The 19,414-nt window shown below is 37.2% G+C and overlaps 2 protein-coding genes across 7 annotated transcripts in view; one reads left to right on the forward strand and one right to left on the reverse strand.

Moving 5' to 3' along the window:
* Positions 1 to 15: 15 nt before the first annotated feature.
* Positions 16 to 19,414, forward strand: part of RABGAP1 (RAB GTPase activating protein 1) — a 132,342-nt gene continuing 112,943 nt past the window's right edge. For 2 of the 6 annotated variants that reach the window (XM_039861474.1, XM_039861476.1), the window contains exons 1-2: positions 16 to 210; positions 4,367 to 4,492. The gene's annotated coding sequence lies outside the window, so the exon portion shown is untranslated. Of the gene's footprint in view, positions 211 to 4,366; positions 4,497 to 7,827; positions 7,913 to 19,414 lie in introns of those variants that run through there. The other 4 variants (XM_039861477.1, XM_039861480.1, XM_039861478.1 and 1 more) reach the window with 4 other exon arrangements.
* LOC120601652 (proline-rich protein HaeIII subfamily 1-like) lies at positions 6,202 to 8,254 on the reverse strand. The gene is made up of 2 exons (XM_039861455.1): positions 7,526 to 8,254; positions 6,202 to 7,317 (listed from the first exon to the last, which is right to left on the reverse strand). The coding sequence occupies exons 1-2, from the start codon at positions 8,252 to 8,254 to the stop codon at positions 7,231 to 7,233; spliced, it is 816 nt and encodes a 271-aa protein (XP_039717389.1). The 3' UTR covers positions 6,202 to 7,230.

Below are 19,414 nucleotides of genomic sequence, written 5' to 3' on the forward strand. Positions count from 1 at the left end.
CCGACGGGGCCGCGAGAGGGACTTTCCGCGCTGGGGGCGGGGTGCAGACACGGTCGCGGGATCCCTGCTGCAAGCGACGGCTCGCGCGATCTCAGGTGCGGCGGCTCCTTAGCGCCTGGGGCACCGGTTTCTCCGCGGCTCCGCTCGACCCGGGCCTCGACCGTCTGCGGCCCGCATAGGCGCGAAGGGCGCCTCTGCGCTTACGCCTCGGTAAGTGTTTCCCGCTTAGGAATGTGTTCTCGCCTCATTGGAACCCTGAACGCAGAGGGAGGTTTACCTCGCCTTCTTTTGGATGTTGCTGCTTCTCGGGGATTCTTGCTTTCTCCTGGCCTCCGTTACCTGGAGAGTGCTGACCCTTTACAGTCTTCTGTCATCAGCCCAGACAGCTCTCCTGAGCTCCAGGGCCAGGCTGTCTAGAAGACATCTCCAGTTGATTGTCCCAACGTTAATCTACCTTTTCATCATCTCAAGTTCACTGGTAGACCTGATTCTTCTTATCTCCTGTAATCCTTGTATGGGTGAACGGCATCGTCCACGCAGCCAGCCGACGAGAAAACTTTCTCCTTCTAGAGTCCTTTTCCTTCTTGCCAATCCAGTTGCTGCTTGGGGGGAAGCTACTGTGGTAAAACACGCATAGTATTTATCATTTTAATCATTTCTAAGTGTAAACTTCGGTGACATTAAGTATATTCACGATGTTGTAAAATCGTCACCACTGCTGTACCTAACTACATTCTTTTGTGTGTGTATAGCGTTTTGCCTTCAATCTTTTGAAGACTGTCGTTTCCCCAATTCAATGGTCTTGGCATCTTTGTTGAAAATCAACTGACTATATATGGGAAGGTTTACTTCTGAGCTCTCTATTCTATTACATTGCACTATATGTCTGTCTTTAAGCTAGTATCGTAATGTTTTCATTACTGTAGCTTTCTACTAAGTTTCAAAGTAAGAGTCCTCTAACTTTATTCTTTTTAATATCGTTTTGGCTATTCGAGGCCCCTTGAAATTTCATATGCATTTAAGGATCAGCTTTTACATTTCTGAGACAAAAGCTGTAGTAATTTTGATAGAGATTGTGTTGAATCTGCAGATCACTTTGGGTAGTATTAACAGCTTAATTTTAAGTCTTTCTGTCTATGAACACAGAATGCCTTTCCATGTACTTAGGTTTTCATTAATTTCTTTTAGCAACGTTTTCTAGTTTTCAGGGTATTTAATTCTTTTTGATATCGTTGTGAATGGAACTGCTTTTTAAATTTCCTTTTCATAATGTTTATTGCTGGTGTGTAGAAACAAATGATTTTTGTGTGTTGGTCTTACACTTTGCAACTTAACTGAATTTGTTTATTAGCTCTAGTAGCTTTCTTGTGGATTCTTTGGGATTTTCTATTTTCATGATCATGTTGTGAATAGAGGTAGTTTCACCTCTTCCTTTCCAATTTGGATGTCTCTTATTTATTTTTCTCCCCCCTCCCCCTGCCTTTTTAAAAACAGCTCTGGCTAGAACTTCCAGTACAATGTTGAATAGTGTCTTTGACTTGTTCTTAATTTTAGAGGGGAAGCTAAGCTATTGATTATTGTTAGCTATGGGTTTTTTACAAATACCTTTATCATGTTGAGGAATTTTCCCTCTATAACTAGTTTTCTGAGAGATCTTATAATAAAAAGGGATTGTATTCTGTCAGATGCCTTTTCTGCGTCATTCGAGATGATCATCTGTTTTTGTTCCTTCTTTTTGTTAATGATATTTATTATATTGATTGATTTTATGTTGAACTACCCTGGCATTCCTGGCATAAATCCCACTTCGTCATAGTGAATAATCCTTTAATATGCTGTGGATTTGATTTGCTTAAATCTTGTTGAGGATTTTTACATTTACGTTTATAAGAGATATTGACCTGTAATTTTCTTTACTTGAGATGTTTATCTGGCTTTGGTATTAGGTCTTACAGGGTGAGTTAGGAATCATTCCCTCTTCTTCAAATTTTTTAGAACAGTTCGAGGGTTGGTGTTAATTCTCCATTAAATGTTTGATATAATCCATTGGTGAAACAATCTGGTGCAAGACTTTTCTTTGGAGGTTTTTGATTACTTAATCAAAATCTTTACTAATGACAGATGTATTGAGATTTTCTATTTCTTTCTCAGTCATTTTAGGTAATTCATAGTTTCAAGGAATTGTCTAGTATTTTCCAGGTTATTTAATTTGTTGGCATACAATGTTCACAGTATTCTTCTATAATCTTTTTATCTCTGGAATGTCAAGTATAATGTCCTCGTTTTTATTTCTGATTTTATTTATTTGCATGTTTTCTCATTTTTCTTTGTCAATGTAGCTAAAAGTTTGTGATATTGTTGATCTTTTCAAAGAAACAACTTTGGTTCCATTGATTTATTTATTTATTTTTTTATTCTCTCTTTTGTTTATCTCCATTCTAATGTGTATTATTTCCTTTTGCTAGCTTTGGGTTTAGTTTGCCCTTCTTTTTCTCGTTTCTTAAGGTATAAAGTTAGGGTATCATTTTGAGATTGTTCTTTTTTTTTTAATGTCACCATTTACAACTATAAATTTCCCTCTGATCACACTGTGTGCCTTGCATCATGTAATTTTGTTATGTTGTGTTGTCATTTTTCTAAGTATATTCTAACTTTGTATTTCTTTGACCCATTTGTTGTTTAAGAGTGTGTTTAATTTCCACACATTTGTGAGTTTTCCTTTTGTTATTGATTTCTAACATCATCCCATTTTGGTGGGAGAAGATACTTTGTATGATACTTATCTATTTAAATCTATTGAGACTTGCTTTGTGGCCTAATATTTGGCCCGTTCTGGAGAATGTAATGTGAACTGGCGAAGAATGTGTATTGTGTTGTTTTGGGTAGAATGTTCTTTATATATCTCTTAAGTCTAATTGGTTTATTGTGATGTTCTAGTCCTCTACTTCATTACTTATCTTCTATCTGGTTGTTCTATTTATTATTGAAAATGAGGTATTGAAGTATCAACTATTGTAGAACTCTTTATTCCTCCCTTTAATTCTGTCCACTTTTACTTCATATATTTTGAGAGTCTGTTACTGGGTGTGTAAATGTTGATAACTTTCATATATAATCTTGCTCTGTTGAACCTTTTATTAATATGTAATGTTTTTTTTTTGTCTCTTATAACCTTTTTTTTTTTTTTTTCATTTAAAATCCATTTTGCTTGATCTTAGTATAACCACTCTTGCTCTCTTTTGGTTACTATTTGCACGGAACATCTTTATTTTACCCTTTCACTTTTAACCTATGAACATCTTTGGATCTAGAGTACATCTCTTCTAGACTGCATAGTTGGATCATTAAAAAAAAACCAAACTATTCCGCCCATCTCTGTCTTTTGATTGGAGAGTTTTAGCCATTTACATTTAAAGTAATTACTGATTAAGAAGGACTTATTTCTGCCATTTTGCTATTTGTTTTCTGTGGGCCTTATATATTTTGTGCTTTCATTTCTATTACTGCCTTTTTCTGTGTTTATTTGATATTTGAAGTGAAATGTTTCAATTCATCTCATTTCCTCTTTTGTATTTTCTATAGATATTTTCTTTGTGGTTGCCATGAGAATTACATTTAACGGCCAATATTTATAACAGTCTAATTGAACTGATACCAACTTCAATACCATTCAAAAAACTCCTGTACAGCTCTGTCCCTCTTCCTGTTATTGATGTTCGATTACATCTTTAAACATTGTATACCCAATAATGTATTTTTATGAATTTATCTTTTAAATCATGGAGGGAATACAAAACTGACTTAAAACTATAATTACAGTAATATTTGCTTTTATTATTGTCTATATATTAATCTTGACTGGAGACCTTAATTTCTTTATAGCTTCTAGTTACTGTCGAGTGTTTTTTCATGTCAATTTGAAGGATTCCCCTTAGCATTTCTTGAAGGGCAGGGTCAGTAGTAACAAACTCCCTTGGCTTTTTTTTTTTTTTAATAATTAGAGAGTATGTTAATTTCTTGTTTTTGAAGGACTTTTTTGCTGGATATAGAATTCTCTATCAACAGTGTTTTCCTTTTAGCACTTTGAATATTATCAGACCACTGCCTTCTGCCCTCCAACGTTTAAAATAAGAAATTGGCTGATAATGGAGGATCCCTTAAATGTGATTAGTCACTTCTCTCTTGCTGCTTTCAATATTCTTTTTTTGGCTTTCTACAGTTTGATAATTATTCTTCCTTCCCTTTCTTCTCCTCCTGGGACTTTTTCACGGGTATGTTGTTTCTCTTGATAATGTCCTACAGATCCCTTAGGCTCTGTTCATGTTTTTTCATTCTTTTATTTATTTATTTTTTGTTTGTTTCTCAGATGGAGTAGGAAGCACAAGGAATCCATCTCTCTACCTAGACAACAATTGTACTGGCAGAAACTGAAGTAACTATTTTGGAACTCTGGAGTCTATTTGAAAACTTGGATCTTCCAGGGGAAAGCTTGGTTGGTAAATTGAGGTTAATTCCAATCAACGTCAGCCTTAAGTGATAGTAGCTACCCATCTCCTATTCCTGGAACCTATGGCAGACAGCCACGTTTAATTTCTGGTATGGCTTGCTGGGGCCAGGGTGGGAAATAAGAACCTTGTTCTCCAAATACCTTAGTTCTGTGTTCTGATAACTGATGCTTTTGAGTTCTGAGGTACAGTCGCAGAGGCTGGCTGTTACTGTTTCAACCCTTGTAAGCTGTACTGACTTCCAGGGGATTTAAAGAAACATTACTTGTTTTGTTTGTGTGGCTGGTTTTTTTTCTCTCTCTCTCTTTTATTCCATTTGGGAATCTGATGTGTAAGGATTACGACATTTGAAAGTAACCAGTTGTATGGGGGAAATTTGAAAGCTACCATGTATAACCAGGGAATGATGTAGGCTCAGAAAAGACCCAAGAAGACCTCAGGGTTTCACCTAAGGCTGATCCTGATCCCTGGCACAGGATACCCTTCAACAATTAAAAATAAATAAGTAAATAGACAGACAGACAGTAAACTCTGGGGAAGGGGTAGAACGTGATTTCCAGAGTTACCACATTATAAATTTCAAGTGTTCATTTTTCAAAAAGAATTGCAAGGCATACAAAGAAACAGAGAAGTGTGGCCTATTCAAAGAAACAAATCAACAGAAACTATTTCTGAGAAAGCTCAGATGTCAGACTTACTAGACAGACTTTAAAACGATATCATTAAAGAAATAGAAATTACAGAGAAGAACCAAGATGAAATTCTATAGTCGAAAAGCATAATGACATGAAAATTTCACGAGGAATTAAAAAATCAGATTTGAGTCGGCAGAAGAAATAACGAACTTGAGGATATTTCATTTTTTAAATATCTTTCAAAACCTTGTTCCTTTGTTTTTCCTTTTGCCCTAATTTGAGCCTTTCTGATTTTAGGCAACCTCCAAGCTGTTATACGTATCCCCTATTTTACCTTCTGTACTCCTACCAGGATGATCTTTTGAAAAACTCAAATCTGATATTGGCACAGTCCTTAAAAACCTCTAAGGGCACCCATGTGCCTATAGATTGAACTTCAGTTTCCTTATTTTAGCATTCAGAGCCCTTCTCATCCTGGCTTCAGCTAACCACATTACTTTATCTCGGACCAGTTTCATATTCCACTCACACACCCTAACCAGATGTTCTAAGGTACAAAGCTACATGCTATAAAAAGTTAAGCATAGTTGTAAACCAAAATTAGTTTTGTGTGATTGACTAAGATATTAGGATATATGGCATTGGTGGGCATTGAAATAGACTATATAAAGTCTATTTGAAAAATAGACTCCTAGATAAAAACTGTATGTATGTCATCACTAACCCAGTTGTCAGCATTACATCACTATTGGTATTATATCTAATGTAATGAAACATGAAGTATAACATAACACCTTTGATGTGTTCTAGCCTGAAATGTTTGACTTTAATCCATTGAACCTTGAAGTCTTAAATTCCAGTTTCTTAGAAATACAAGGTCTAGAGAAAAAAACTCAGTGATCTTTTGAGGAAGCAAACATTCAAATCCAGAAGGTGGGAAAATTTGTGCTTAAAGTGGCCTCATTTCTTAAATAAGCCAGTGTCTTTTAATTTTTTTCTTAAGTGCTAGATTAAAAAATACTTAGGGACATAACAACCAGATGCAGTGTGTGGCCCTGGTGTTGACATTGATACTAACTTGGGAAAACTAGCTGTTAAAAAATATATTGCAGTCAATGGAAAATTTGATTATAGTTAGATATTAAAGAGAGGAAAATTTTCGGAAATATTACTAATTTGGGAAAGATAGCTATAAAAATATTGTTCGGCTGGTGGAAAATTTGAAGAGCATCTAGAAATTAGATGAGGGAAAATTACTGAAATAATAACAGATGTTCGTTGAATAACATAGATTACTACGTGATCTCATTTTGAAAAACTGTGTCGACACACAAAGGATATGCTTAAGGTATTAACAGGCAGTGGGAACGTGATGTTAATATTTTTTATTTTAGCTTGTTTGTATTTTCTATTTCTCCATGGCATACTACAGTGTGCTGTTTGTTATAAAACTTTGTTTTAAAATTTGTTAAGAATTCCATATGTAATTGGGGGTGTACATATGAATCAAAAAATACATGAATGTGTGGTCACCAAAATATTAAAAGTGGTTTGGTCATGTTGTCAGGAACTTAGGGCATTTTACTTTCTTCCTAATACATCTACTGAATACTTTCAAATGGGTATGTATTACGTGAGTGTATAATGAGAAAAGGAACAAAGCTATTTTCCTGTGGGAATTTAGGTAGTCCATTGTAATATACAAATCACAAAGAGGACTGCAACAGAGTACAGCTTTTTTGCTTTTCCTCTGGTTGATTTGGGTGCAATATCCACAGGAAAACCTCGTGAATGACTCATTCACCAGGAAAAGAGCATATGCTATTTGAATAAAGAAGGAAGAGTAAGGAAGAGGCTTTAGGATTATTTTATAAATTATCAAGACTGCAGTAGCACCTTTAATAATCAGTTTTTATTTCCAATTACTTTGTAAATTCGTTCAGGACAGGGACTTTAAACTTCATTACATTGCTGTTGCTCTGTATATCACTTTTGAATGATTTTTTAAATAAAATCCTAGCTGCATTTTCGAGTAACACTCTGAAACAATCTTGTTCATTTTGGTCCTATTCTGTGTCTCTCAAAAAATGTCAAGGCAGCTGTTTTGCAGCCAGTGGCTCTTGGACTTGGCGGTCAGTTTTATTTCCAGACTGAATTCCGTAACTTAGGCAGGACTCCTTTATAAAACAAGAAAAATCATATTCTCACATGCTTGTGGTAAAGCCAAATGAGATACCCGGGACCCGTCACACTGTGCACCCTCAAAAAAAAAAAAAAATGCCAGGTGAGTTGAGTAACACTGTTAAGTGCTGCTTTTGAGGTTAGCAGAGGATTCCTTGCTCAAGCGCCAGTACCCCCCTCTTAGACTCAGCAGGTGCTACCCACCTCGCTCCCCTCAGTCCTGCTTTCAGTCCCTGATGCATCAGATCGCCACTGCCTGTCCAAGCGCATCGACTGACGGACCAGCTCGACGCCTCGTACCGCCGCCAGCGCAGATTCCGCGCACGCGCGGACTCCCGAGGCAGGCTGAAAGCCCAGATGGGGCTTCGAGGGGAGGAAGTACGCGCTCGCCGCCTGTTGTTGGCCCAATGGGGCGGCGCGGCTTAGCCGCCTGCCTATGAGACGCGCGCGAGGCAGGCGGAGGGCGGAAGGAGCCGCTCTCACGTGAGTAGGGGGCGGGGAAGGACGGGGGCAGGGCGGCTGGGGAGGCCCAGGCGGCGGAGCCTCGGGGACGGCGCACGGCGGGCGGCGGAGGAGGAGACGGTGGGTCGGGTAGGGCCGCGCTTCCCCTCCTCCTCCCACCTCCCTTCCACCAAGCTCGGGGGGATCCTCCGACGGCCCTGCGGGCAGCCCAGCTGCATGCTCATCCCGCGGGGCTGGGCCGGCGCGACTGCGCTCAGCTCCCTGGAGGAGCCGGGTTCTGAGGGGAGCTGTGATTGGGGGGAGGGGGAGCCACGGGCCGAGGGGAGAGGGCGCATGCGCAGGTGGGAACGCTCCCGGAGCCCCTGCCCAAACCGGTTCCCCCTGTCTAGGTGGGTGTCTGTCTTCCGAGACCTGCGCTTGCGGCCGTCCCGCTGGCCCCTCTGCAAAGCCGGTTTGTCTTTTCACTTTCATGTTTTGGGCCAGGTCCTATTTGGGAGTCTGGCCGCTCCCTGCGCCTCAGTTTCTCCCCATTGCCCGCCGGGCCTGTATGTAATTTAGGCTGGCTTCGGCCTTGGGCTGCCTTCCTGGGCTGCGCCCAGTTTGGAACACTTGCTTTCTTTTAGTGTAGATCGACTGTCTCGTGTCGGCCTTACCGTCTCATTTAAGCCACCTGCAGTTAAAGCGTCCCCAGCATCCCACACTCCCCACGTACTTTAAATATCTGCTCCCAGTACCTTCTTGCAGTGTCTTGATTCTCAGCAACCTTCAGGGAGGGTTTTAGGTGTTGAGCTAGAGGATAACCGACATCGAAGAGTTCGCTGTCCATTGCCTGGTGGTACTTTGGTCCGTAACATTAAACCTACTACCATCTGCAACCTGCTTTTACAGGCGTTTCGATACTAGGGTTCCTCGGGGATTCCTTTAATCCTTCTTAGAAGCAAATGTCCTAGGAGACTGTGTTAAGTGATCGTGCTACTGGTGCCCACAATCGTAGTTCTCTGTTAGTTTAAAATCCTGTCCCAAGTTGAATGCGAGGTCTTTTACCTTTTGTCATTTTTATCAATGGGAAAAAAAAAAATACCTGTCAGGGACATAGTTTCACAATTCATTTGATGTTTTCACTCCAATAAACACCTGTATTCACATATGTGTAACTGGAGTAGTAAGCATTGAGCGTGTGCTTGTGTGTGTGTTTCCAGCTGCTTTGTTTATTTAGGAAGTAAAAAACAATGGAGGTTGAACTTAACAGTGTCACGTTAAACTGATGTTTGAAAAGTAGTTGGAAAAAGCTTAGGTGCCAAGAAAGTGCACATTCAACTTTTTTTTTTTTTAAATAAAGAACCTATTGGCCTGAATAATTCAAGTGTGTTTCTATATTGAAAGTTTTTTAATAGGGTTTACTAAAACTGCAAATGAATAGGGAAGAGTTCTTTATATTTCTTTGTAGACCTCAGTTTACGTTAATAAAATTTGAGTGTGAATTGTATTTATTGGTAACATTTAAAATTCACGTGTATCTTAAATACAAATTATTAACTCAAATTCATAATTAAAATTGAACTGTTGCTATGTTTGGTGAACTTTTTTGTTTTAGTTTTGTAACTCAGTTTACAGTTAACTCACTGGTTTTAAGGTTTATATTTGAATAGATAACCTATCAACTACACGCATTTTGGAATTTTTGGCATAGTGTTTTGTTAGCAGTTTACAGGTGCTTAATCTGGATTGAATGGTAATTTAGTGGGGCTGTAAAGGTGAAGACACCTGCTTCCTATCTTTTCTACCACATATTGAAATAAGTGCATTATGCACATTATCTACACAGGGGACATGATTTTTCCACAAATATATCTCCGCTTTACAGCTTGAATTCTTTAAAGAAGTCGTCTTTTATTGCGTATATTTTCAGCTTAACTTTACAGCCCAGATTCTTTTAAAGAAGTCATTGTCTTTTATTGAGCGTGTTTTCAGCTAAAATGAAGCCAACTTTGAAGGTTTCATCATTTCACAGTAATTGTTTTAACAAGTGGCCTTTGAGTATAGGCTTCAGAAAATAATTTGTTTAAATCGGTGCTAATGTTGGTTGTCTCTAGACACTGGCGTGGCAGTATTTTGACATGGTCTGCCCGTAGTGTTATCTTTGTAGTTTTCAATATAATTGGATATCGTTAGCTTTCTCAGCAATGTGGTATAAATGAATATAACACTCTCAAATAATATTTCTTGGAGAAAGATATTAAAGAAATGCCAATTTAACCAACATACATAAAGCAGGGTTGGGCATGACATTTGGGTGTGTTGTCTCTGTCTCGTTTTTTGGTTTTGCGTAGTTAGATCCTGAAAAAAGAAAATCCAAGGCTAGGGACTGGATGTCCACTGGTACACATGAAAAAACACTATATCAATTTAACAAATGTTTCTCTTTTTTTTTTTTTTTTGTAATGTAACTGGTTTACCTTTGTTCTGCCCTCTCTTCCATCCCCCCCTCACCCCACTCCCCGTTTTCTCTGATGATCCTGAGATCATTATTCTTTAGAAAACTTGTAAGTCAAACAATACTAGATAGACATTTAAACTTATATTGTAACCACTCTTGTTGACTTTTAACAGCCTTGTTTCTCTTCGTGTGCAAAGACTGTATGACCAAATATGGCAGTTTGCAAGTCATGAACACTTTATAGAATATAGCCTGGAAGTTTTTCTCTTTCCAGAGCAGCCATAATACTCTGAGGTAATCATCAGTGAGAATTTTTTGAAAATTGTTCCTTCTGTCCTAGTAGAGTTCTGTAAGGCCTAACTTCCCCCCGCAACCCCAACATCCCTTTTTCTATGGATCATAAATAGTAAAAAATAAAACTTGTTTTTAAGTTCATGCATGACATTAAATAGTTTATATTAAGTTGGCTATAAAACATGTGAAGCATCTCTTTTTAATTGTATGGTTATGCTGCCAAATTTGGAAGTTTGTACCTCTCTAAGAGTTAATGCATGGTTATGGTTGCAAAAGCTTTTATATTATAAATCACTACTCCTTGGGATCTATTAATCTTTGTGGCAATAAATTTTTCTCCATACTAAAAACTGGCGTTTCTTAAGGTACATTAGCAAGTTAGTAGCTTAATAACAATTTGACTATTTTTAAAATTCCTTTTTCCTAGTTTCCATTATTTATTCGTTTTGGTAATTATAATCATCAACCTATGGTTATAATCTTGTTTTCCTTTTTTTGAGGATGGCCTTTGTATTAGGAAAAGGAATTGATATTTAGAATCTTTCTTTGGGAACATATTTTAAATATTATCAAAGGTATTAAGAGATAGCCTTCAAGGCTAAATTGGATTAAATGTTAGGCATTTGTGTAATACTACTGTAGGGAAGAGCTATGAGTTAATCATTTTAATGTTTTTACTGTAGAGGTAATAAACTCCCATATGCCCTTGAAGTATGCTGATAAACGGATTCTGGCAGTGTGAGACTAGGAACATGTCATGTAAATCCCTTTTGCTGTGACACACGATTTTCTGTGAATAGACCTCTGATATAGCTGCAGAAGAGAAATGGTTATGTCTTTATTTACTTATCCGTTCAATTCTCTGTGAACTGAAGAAAAATCTGATTTCTATCTGAAATCCTTTCCTAACAGGAAATATTTTTTATATTTTTGCTTTTGTTTGTGAGAAAAGATCTTTTCAGATAGGTTTAAAAACACCAGTGGAACTTAATTAAATATTTGCGAATTTTTAGAAATCTTACACAGTGCCTATTCCAGTGCTGTGAATGAAGGTTCTCAGAAAATGTTTATTCATTGCCCATACTTAATCAATTGTCCCACCATCCTTGTGTAACTATGGACCAAGGCCTTCTTATATTAAAAAGGACAGAAAACATGTGTCTTCTGCTAAACATTTTGTGGTGTGCCTGTACACATTTCCCTGAAAATCAAACAGATCATAGAAAGGCAAAACCATATTTACTGCATTTATTTTGGTCATCTATCCAATGATTTGTTTGCTTGGCGTTAAATTCACATAGTTTAAGGAGAAATGAATGATATGAATGTTTCAGATCTAAGTGTAGACAGGTTGATAATCTAAATGGAATAGATTCATTTTCTTCACTATGGATGAGAAGGAACATATGACTAATTTCCAGAAAAGAGTTTTTAGATGATCCTGCATTGCTCAAATATGTTCATATTTTTATATTTATGAACACTAATGTAAATTGTATTATGCTTTAGAAATCTGTTCCAGAAAAAGTAAAGACAAGGTTACTTTTTAAAAATAATTCATACTATTGAGGTCAGAAATATAATCTGTCCTTGTGAATGAGTAGTACATTAATATTAAGCTAACTTTCTCTGTGTTCCCGCAGAAAGGTTTCTATTGTGGAAATGTCATCTAAATAATTTAAATATTTAGTTTCAGAGATACTGTGTTGAAGTGAAGCATACCTAGAGTTCTGGAAAAAATTAATGTGCTCTTTCCTGAAATATACACAGGAATGCAGGGAAACCACTTATCTGGTTAATTTTTTCAGATGTCAACAGCGTTACACTTAACACAGCATTTAAATGAGTTTTATGTACATTTCATCCCCTTTTCTACATCTCGTACCTTTAATTAGTGGTATCAAGATATGGAGGAGGGAGTGTGAACTTTGGTATCATATAGATATCCCAAGTATGCCCTTACTGAGTGTATAACTGAAGGTAAGCTACTTAATGACTCTCAGACTCAGTTTCTTCATTTGTAAAAACAGAACGAGTTATGCTTCTATCATGGTTTAAGACTGGAAAGCACCTGACATCAACGCCCCTCCCCCCATCCCCTTTCCTGAACACTCTCATTCACAAAAGAATAGAAAGGATTCAGTCCCTTCATTTTACATATGAGAAAACAAGCTACAACATTGTCCAAGTCATATCAAAAAAGACCGAGAAGTTCAACTCCCGATTGGTTATTTTTATATGGCACCAGACTGTTAATGAAGCTTGATTACTCATGAGAAAGCGAGAAATAACTGAAAATATTGCCTGTCTTCTTTAGGTACTTTATTGATTTTTTGTGAATTTTATCCTAAAGATCCTATTAAGTTGCAGTCAGTCTTTAAAAATTTTTCTTGACCAATGAATGGATAAACAAAATGTGGTATATATATATATATACAATGGAATGTTATTCAGTCTTAAAAAGGGAGGAAATTCTGACACACGCTACAACATAGAAGAACTTCGAAGACATTATGCTAAGTGAAATAAGCCAGCCACAAAAGGACAAATATTGGTATGATTTCACTATTTATATGAGATACCTGGAGTAGTCAAATTCAGAGACAAAGTAGAATGTTGGTTGCCTTGGGGACTGGGAGTTAGTCTTTAATGGGTTCAGAATTTCAGATGGAGAAGATGAAAAAGTTAATAGAGATGGATGGATGGTAGGAATGGTTGGTTGCACAACAGTGTACTTATTGCCACAAACTGGCCATTTAAAAATGGCTAAAATAGTTTATGTTACGTATATTTAACCACAATTTGAGAAGATGAAAACTTTTAAAATCTTTTTAAAAATTAAAAATATTTTGTCTTACAAATTCCTATGTTTCTATAATTAAGGTATCTTTTTTTTAGTTCACCTGGAATTGAACTAAGGGAGTCACTTCTAGTTTACAGAAGTAAGTTATCATAGGCATTGTAGGTTAAAATTTGCCTAACAGTGCCTTTTAGATAAGCTGGATTTTTCTTACCTTTAAGTGCTGTAGGCCCAAGATGAGTAAGTTTTGTTTTCTTTTGTTTTTGCTTTTTAAAGCTAAGCTGAAATTATTCAGAAGGTTTAAATTAATATGGTTCTCTTAGTTCACTAAAATAATTCAAAGAAACAGCCCCCAAATTCAGAGTCAGACTTAAACAAAGACACATCTATTGTTTAGCAATTAGTGGTGGTGGAAAGGAATTTATTTTTATAAAGAAGGGCTGATTTTCCATTGAGTTTTGTTAGATTTGTCCCACCCTTCCCAGGGTAGGCTGTGAGGAATTCATGTGACAACCAACGTAGGAAAAGAAACTTCAGAGCCAGGAAAAAAAAGAAAGATTAATATAGTGTGATTTTTAAAAATACTCTTCCTCGTACCCTACTTGGTTAATTTTAAAGGGCCGCAAACCCACAGGAATTGGCCTGCTACAGCATCTTTGAAATTTGATTCTTTTGCTACGTCCTGTTTTGTTCTTTTTTCTGAACAGAAAGTAGTCTTATCAAGTCTTTGTTTTAGGATACAATTGAGAGCAGCATTGAGGATGAATTGGAATGGGGAGAGCATGGAGATGGGAACACCAAGGAGGAGAGATGCATTTCAGAAAAGATCAGAGACACCTAGATACCTGCGTTTTGATGGAGTTCCACAGTTTTCTCTGTGATCTTAAGCAAGTTATTGAACTAGTCTAGCCTTAGTTTGTGTCATGAAGTAATACCTATCTGGCAAGGTTAGTGTAGAGATTAATATTAGTGCATGTAAAGCTTCTTTAGTAGCATTTTGGGCATGAAATCAGAACTCAACTCAGGAACTAATAAGTATTACTGTCTCTTTAGATTTAGCAGGGTGATTTAAGTATCCCCCTTAAGATTCCCTGAAGCTTTACTCATTTGCTCACTGGGTAAGCAGCAAAAATGATGGGAATTGGGAGGGAAATGATAAGAATATTTTGGTCCAAAGGGAATCCAAGATATGTTTTGTGACTTATTTAACTGATTTTGGCTGTGACAGTTGGGAACTTGATGAAGAGTTAGTCAGGCACACTCAGAGGTGGTTCTTTCTGAGTCTTCATTCCAGTCATCCTTCATATGCACATCCCCAGTCACGTGCTTGTAATGCAACATATTGGTCACTTCTCACATTACTTAGACCCTGACAGTTAAACACTGAATAAAAGAATTTTATTCCACCGATCTAAGATCCTTCTCCACAGGTAGTTCAAGGGACTGTGCATGCTCACTGTATTCCTAGCATTGACCATGGTGGTTTATACTTAGCATTGTTTCTAGAATGAATGATCAACTAATACAGTGGAGTACAACATTTTACTATGTGATAAATGCTATCATTCTGTGATAAGATTTAAAAGCAAACAAAAAGCCTTAGGAACCCTAGAGAGAAGTAAGGAATATTGCAGAGGGAAGTAGGGAGGTGGCGTATTTGATTGTATTAGATTGCTAGAAGGGGAGGAAGACCAACTGGGGAAACGGAAGACATGTTCCTAGCTTAGCAGACAGTATGAGCAAAGGCTTGAAAGCATAAAAATGCACTCATATTTAATGAATGCTTTGGTATAGTTTATAGAGAGAAGAATAGAATGATAGATTGGCTCCAGATTTTGAAGAACCGATGCTATAAGGAGTTTGGATTTTTTCTCTGTTTTCACTTAGGAGCAATTAGAGGTTTGGGGGAAGGGGTGGGATAGATCTGAATTTTTAGAAATTAATTATGGGGACTTGATAACCAAAGAATAGAGAGAATCTAGACTTATGTTGTAGCTAAATTGAAAGAAGTAGATACTCACAAGTCAGTGACATGAATAATAGTGAAGAAGGAAGAGTTTTGGGGTACATGTTTTGAAACTAAAATGCATTAGAATTTCAAGGGAGAATGAGAAAAGGAGTCCAGGACTTTTTGACCTGTCTTGGATCAGTAGTTGTTAACCAGGATAGGAAACCTTTGAGGAACAATATGCTTGTCCACTTTGGACACACGGAATCGATTCTGAGATGGCCATGGGACACGTGTAGCAGAGCCCTCCTATGCATTTTCATCATACCCGTTGCATACCTGTGTTATACCAAGCACTATACTGTATTGTAATTACTTGTTTACTTTTTTGTCTACCACTGTAAGCCTGTCAAAGGTAAATGGAAGTAATAAACACACGAGCTAATGAGATAGCTAGGGGAAAATGGAAAAAGGAGACCAGGTGGAATTTAAAGAATGGGCAGAAGAAAAGTGATCTAAATGACAGCTGAGTGAATGTAGAAGAAAATGGAAGCAAAAGATAAGAGTTTCAGAATGAGCATTTTTATTTCAGCTGGTAGTAGTAATATGAGAGCTGAAAAAAATTCTTTGAGTATTGAAATTGTGTTGTTGATTTTTAGAAGGAAAGGTTCAGAGGGGGTTGGTGAGAGGTAGGGGAGCTGCTCAGTGAGAGTGGGAAATCCCATTGAAGTGCTAGAGGTACTTAATACTACTTCAGGAAGAAAGTGTTTCAAGAAAACCAAGGAAACATGAATCAGAGCCCTGGACTAGTGGCTGGACCAGCACATTTTATTTGTCTCAAGCATGTCAAGTTCAGTTACAAGTATCACTCACACCTCTTTCATCAAGTTAGGAAAGTGACTTATTGGGAGATGATTTTTGCCTCTAATTGCACATTAGCAAATCCATACCACTGCAAGTTCACTGTTACTGCTCTGAATGATGTTAGTAACTAGACACAATACAAATATCCAATAGTACTCTTTCCAAAAAAATAAAGTTCAAGTTTTTAAAAAGTAAATGCATTATCCAGGAATCAGCTACTTTCAAAGGACTGTAAGAAGAGCCTTTGGCATAGACGGTTCTTTTCCATTTCACTGTGAATTATCTGGGTCTGTAGTGTTTTAGGGGAGATTGAGAGTGAAAATGAATCTATTAGGCAAGATTGAGGTGCATTATTTGTTGTGGTCTTCGTAGAAGTGCATAGTTGAGCATGAAATTGTCACTTATGGCATAGAGCAGTGAATTTGGGCAAAAGTGTATGAAGAGTTGATATTATGAGACTGATTTTCAATCGGAAAATCCTTCTAGTGATCTTCCGTGTGTCAATAAAGATGAAAGTAACGAAAAGATAGAAGAAAAATAAAATCGAATTTTCGGGTTTGATGCAGGAGGCTGCTTAATTAAACACTATTACCTGGCATTTTAAGTGACTTACTAAAGGAGATAGAAGGAAATATCCCTGAACTCGGCTTGCCAGCCTGGCCCTGTTGGTAACTGGACATGTTACACGGGTCTAGGTTCATCACTTGTGTAAAAGAAGGAAACAGACAGTGCTGACCAAATACCAGGGTGTTCCTGTGTGTGTTAATCTCATTCAAAATGGAATAGAAGTCCTTACTCTGTCTACTTTACAGAATTGTTAGGATAATAAAATGTGGTAAAGAAGGTGTATGTTTCAGTTATCTGTGAACTATTATACAAAGTATTATTCCTTCAAAATATTCCTTTGCATTTATTTAGATATAAACAATTAGAATGCCGAATTAGAAAAGCTGTATATTTTTGCCCTAAAATTGTGTTTTCTAAATTGAATTACCTAAATCAGTTGATGCTTGTTAATTCTTTTAAAATTGGAAGTTAGTTTTTGCACAAGCTTTAAGTACTTGTGCTTATAATGTTCTGTGTATTGGTAAATGAGATACATGTTTACATATATATGTATATTCCATTGTAATTTTTATAATAGTTCTATGAGGTAGATAGTACACCAGTTTCACTTATGGAAACAGGCACAGTGTGACTGACCAAGCTCACAGTATTAGTAAGTAGTAGAACCAGTATTTTGACTTGGGTTTTTTCTAACTCGTGTGTTTTACCATCATAAATATGACTTCTCTTGTTAGTCTCTAAAAGATAGTCTTACCTTTTTATTGGGTGGCTCTTGTTCTTTTCCTCTTTATTTGCCATTTTATCCTATATTTTCAAATATATGAGCACCCGCTATGTACTGGGCATTGTTCTGGGTGGTAAGGATGCAGCAGTTAATGAAAGACAAAATCCCTGCCCTCGTGGATCTTAGGTTCTAGCTTACATGATACTTAAAAACAAATGATTAAAAGGTAAGTGTGTCGAAAGGTGGTAGGCGGTATGGAGAAAGGTAGGAAGAGGGATGGTAGTTCAGAATGTTTGGGGAAGAAGTTCATACTTTATTGTCCCTGAGAAATTAAAGTTACAGTCTGAAGGATGAAGATTTAGAGTAGGGGGTGTCTTGTGGTAACTGATGTAAGTAGGGATTAAAAACAACAAAATTAGACCTTACGGTCTCAGGACAGGGGTGGTGAATACTCTAGAATTTTGTATACCAAGTTCTGGGGCGCCTCTTTATTGTGGAGGCCAGGGAAGAGGTGGTCTTATCTAGAGTCCCTGCGGCTCCTGGACTCCCTCTTCACTTCTGCTTGGAAGCTAGAGAAAGGGAGTCTCATTGTATAACAGCCTGTACTACTTAGTGTTTTGATAAACCTCATTCCTACTGAGTGATTCAGTTACTTTCAGGTGCCAAAACAAACAGTAAAGTATTTTATAAAGTATATTTTCCTATCACCTCCTCAAAGAAAATAGGTTGAACTTTGAGCCTGCCAGATCTTCTCAGTTCCATAGTGTAAATACAAAAGTATATTATTTTTGAGTCTAGAGTATTATAGAAAGTTCTCAGTGTCTCTGAGATTATAGCTTTAGAGGATTTTTCTCAGGCTCTCTGCTATAATACTATTAAGTCACATTTTAAAAAATGGCAAAAAGACTGATTAAGCATGAAAACCTTACCTGAAGTACAAGTTCTAAAAAAGATAAACATTCCTTTATCCAATACTGCATGTTTTGGAAAAGAGCCCCAATTTGTGGCATTGGAAAGTCATCATTATTGAATGAAAAGAGTGTAGCCTGTGGAATCATAGATAACTGGGTTCAGTTTTGGCTTTGCCTCTAACTGGTTACATGACGACCATTGCTTATACCATCTCTCTCAACTTCCTCCTTTGTGAAACAGAAATGTGATGATTAAATTAAGAGACACCACCAGCAAATTGTAATACAGCATAATAGGTACTATAAAAGTTGTAAAATGCCATGGGAACAGAAGTAAGGCAAGTAATTGATTATGCTGTGGGGTAAAAATGGGCAGGCCGCTAGAAAAGGGAGGGTTAGGTCATAAATGAAGAATTGGAGTTGATGGACTGCAGAAGCAAGGAAACATTTTAGGAAGAGGATACTGTGAGTGCAGATATCTGGAGTTATTAAAGTACAGATACTCGTTGGCTTACGATGGGCTTATGTCCTGATAAACCCATCATAAATTAAAGTATAAGTTGAAAGTGCATTTAATCCACCAGACCTACTTCACATCATAGCTTAGCCCAGCCTACTTTAAATGTGCTCAGAACACATTAGTCTGCAGTTGGGCAAAGTCATCTGAGAGTCTGTTTTATAATAAAGTGTTGAGTACCTCATGTAATCTATGTATCACTTGCACCATCATAAAGTTGAAACATTGTAAGTTGAACCATCATAACTCAGGGACCGACTATATTCACCCTTAGCAAAGACATCATCACCTCTAATACATTTCTTAACTCCATTTCTAAGCCCCTCTCCCAACCTGTTCCTGTAGTTTTCTCTGCCTCCGAGATTTCTCAACTAACAGTACACTCCTTTCGGGCAAGAATCTAATTTCTCACATTTACCATATGCTATTCTTTACACACTGGACACCGTAAGTATTCATTGCATGGATGAAGTAAAACTACATGAAAAAAAGTTTTCAGAAGTACATTTTGAAGTTTCCTGAATGCCAGGCCGTGCATTTTGATTTAGCCCTATGAAATGTAGACTTGT

This window comes from Pteropus medius, unplaced genomic scaffold (assembly GCF_902729225.1).
Source record: "Pteropus medius unplaced genomic scaffold, Ma_sr-lr_union100, whole genome shotgun sequence".
Taxonomy (NCBI): domain Eukaryota; kingdom Metazoa; phylum Chordata; class Mammalia; order Chiroptera; family Pteropodidae; genus Pteropus; species Pteropus medius.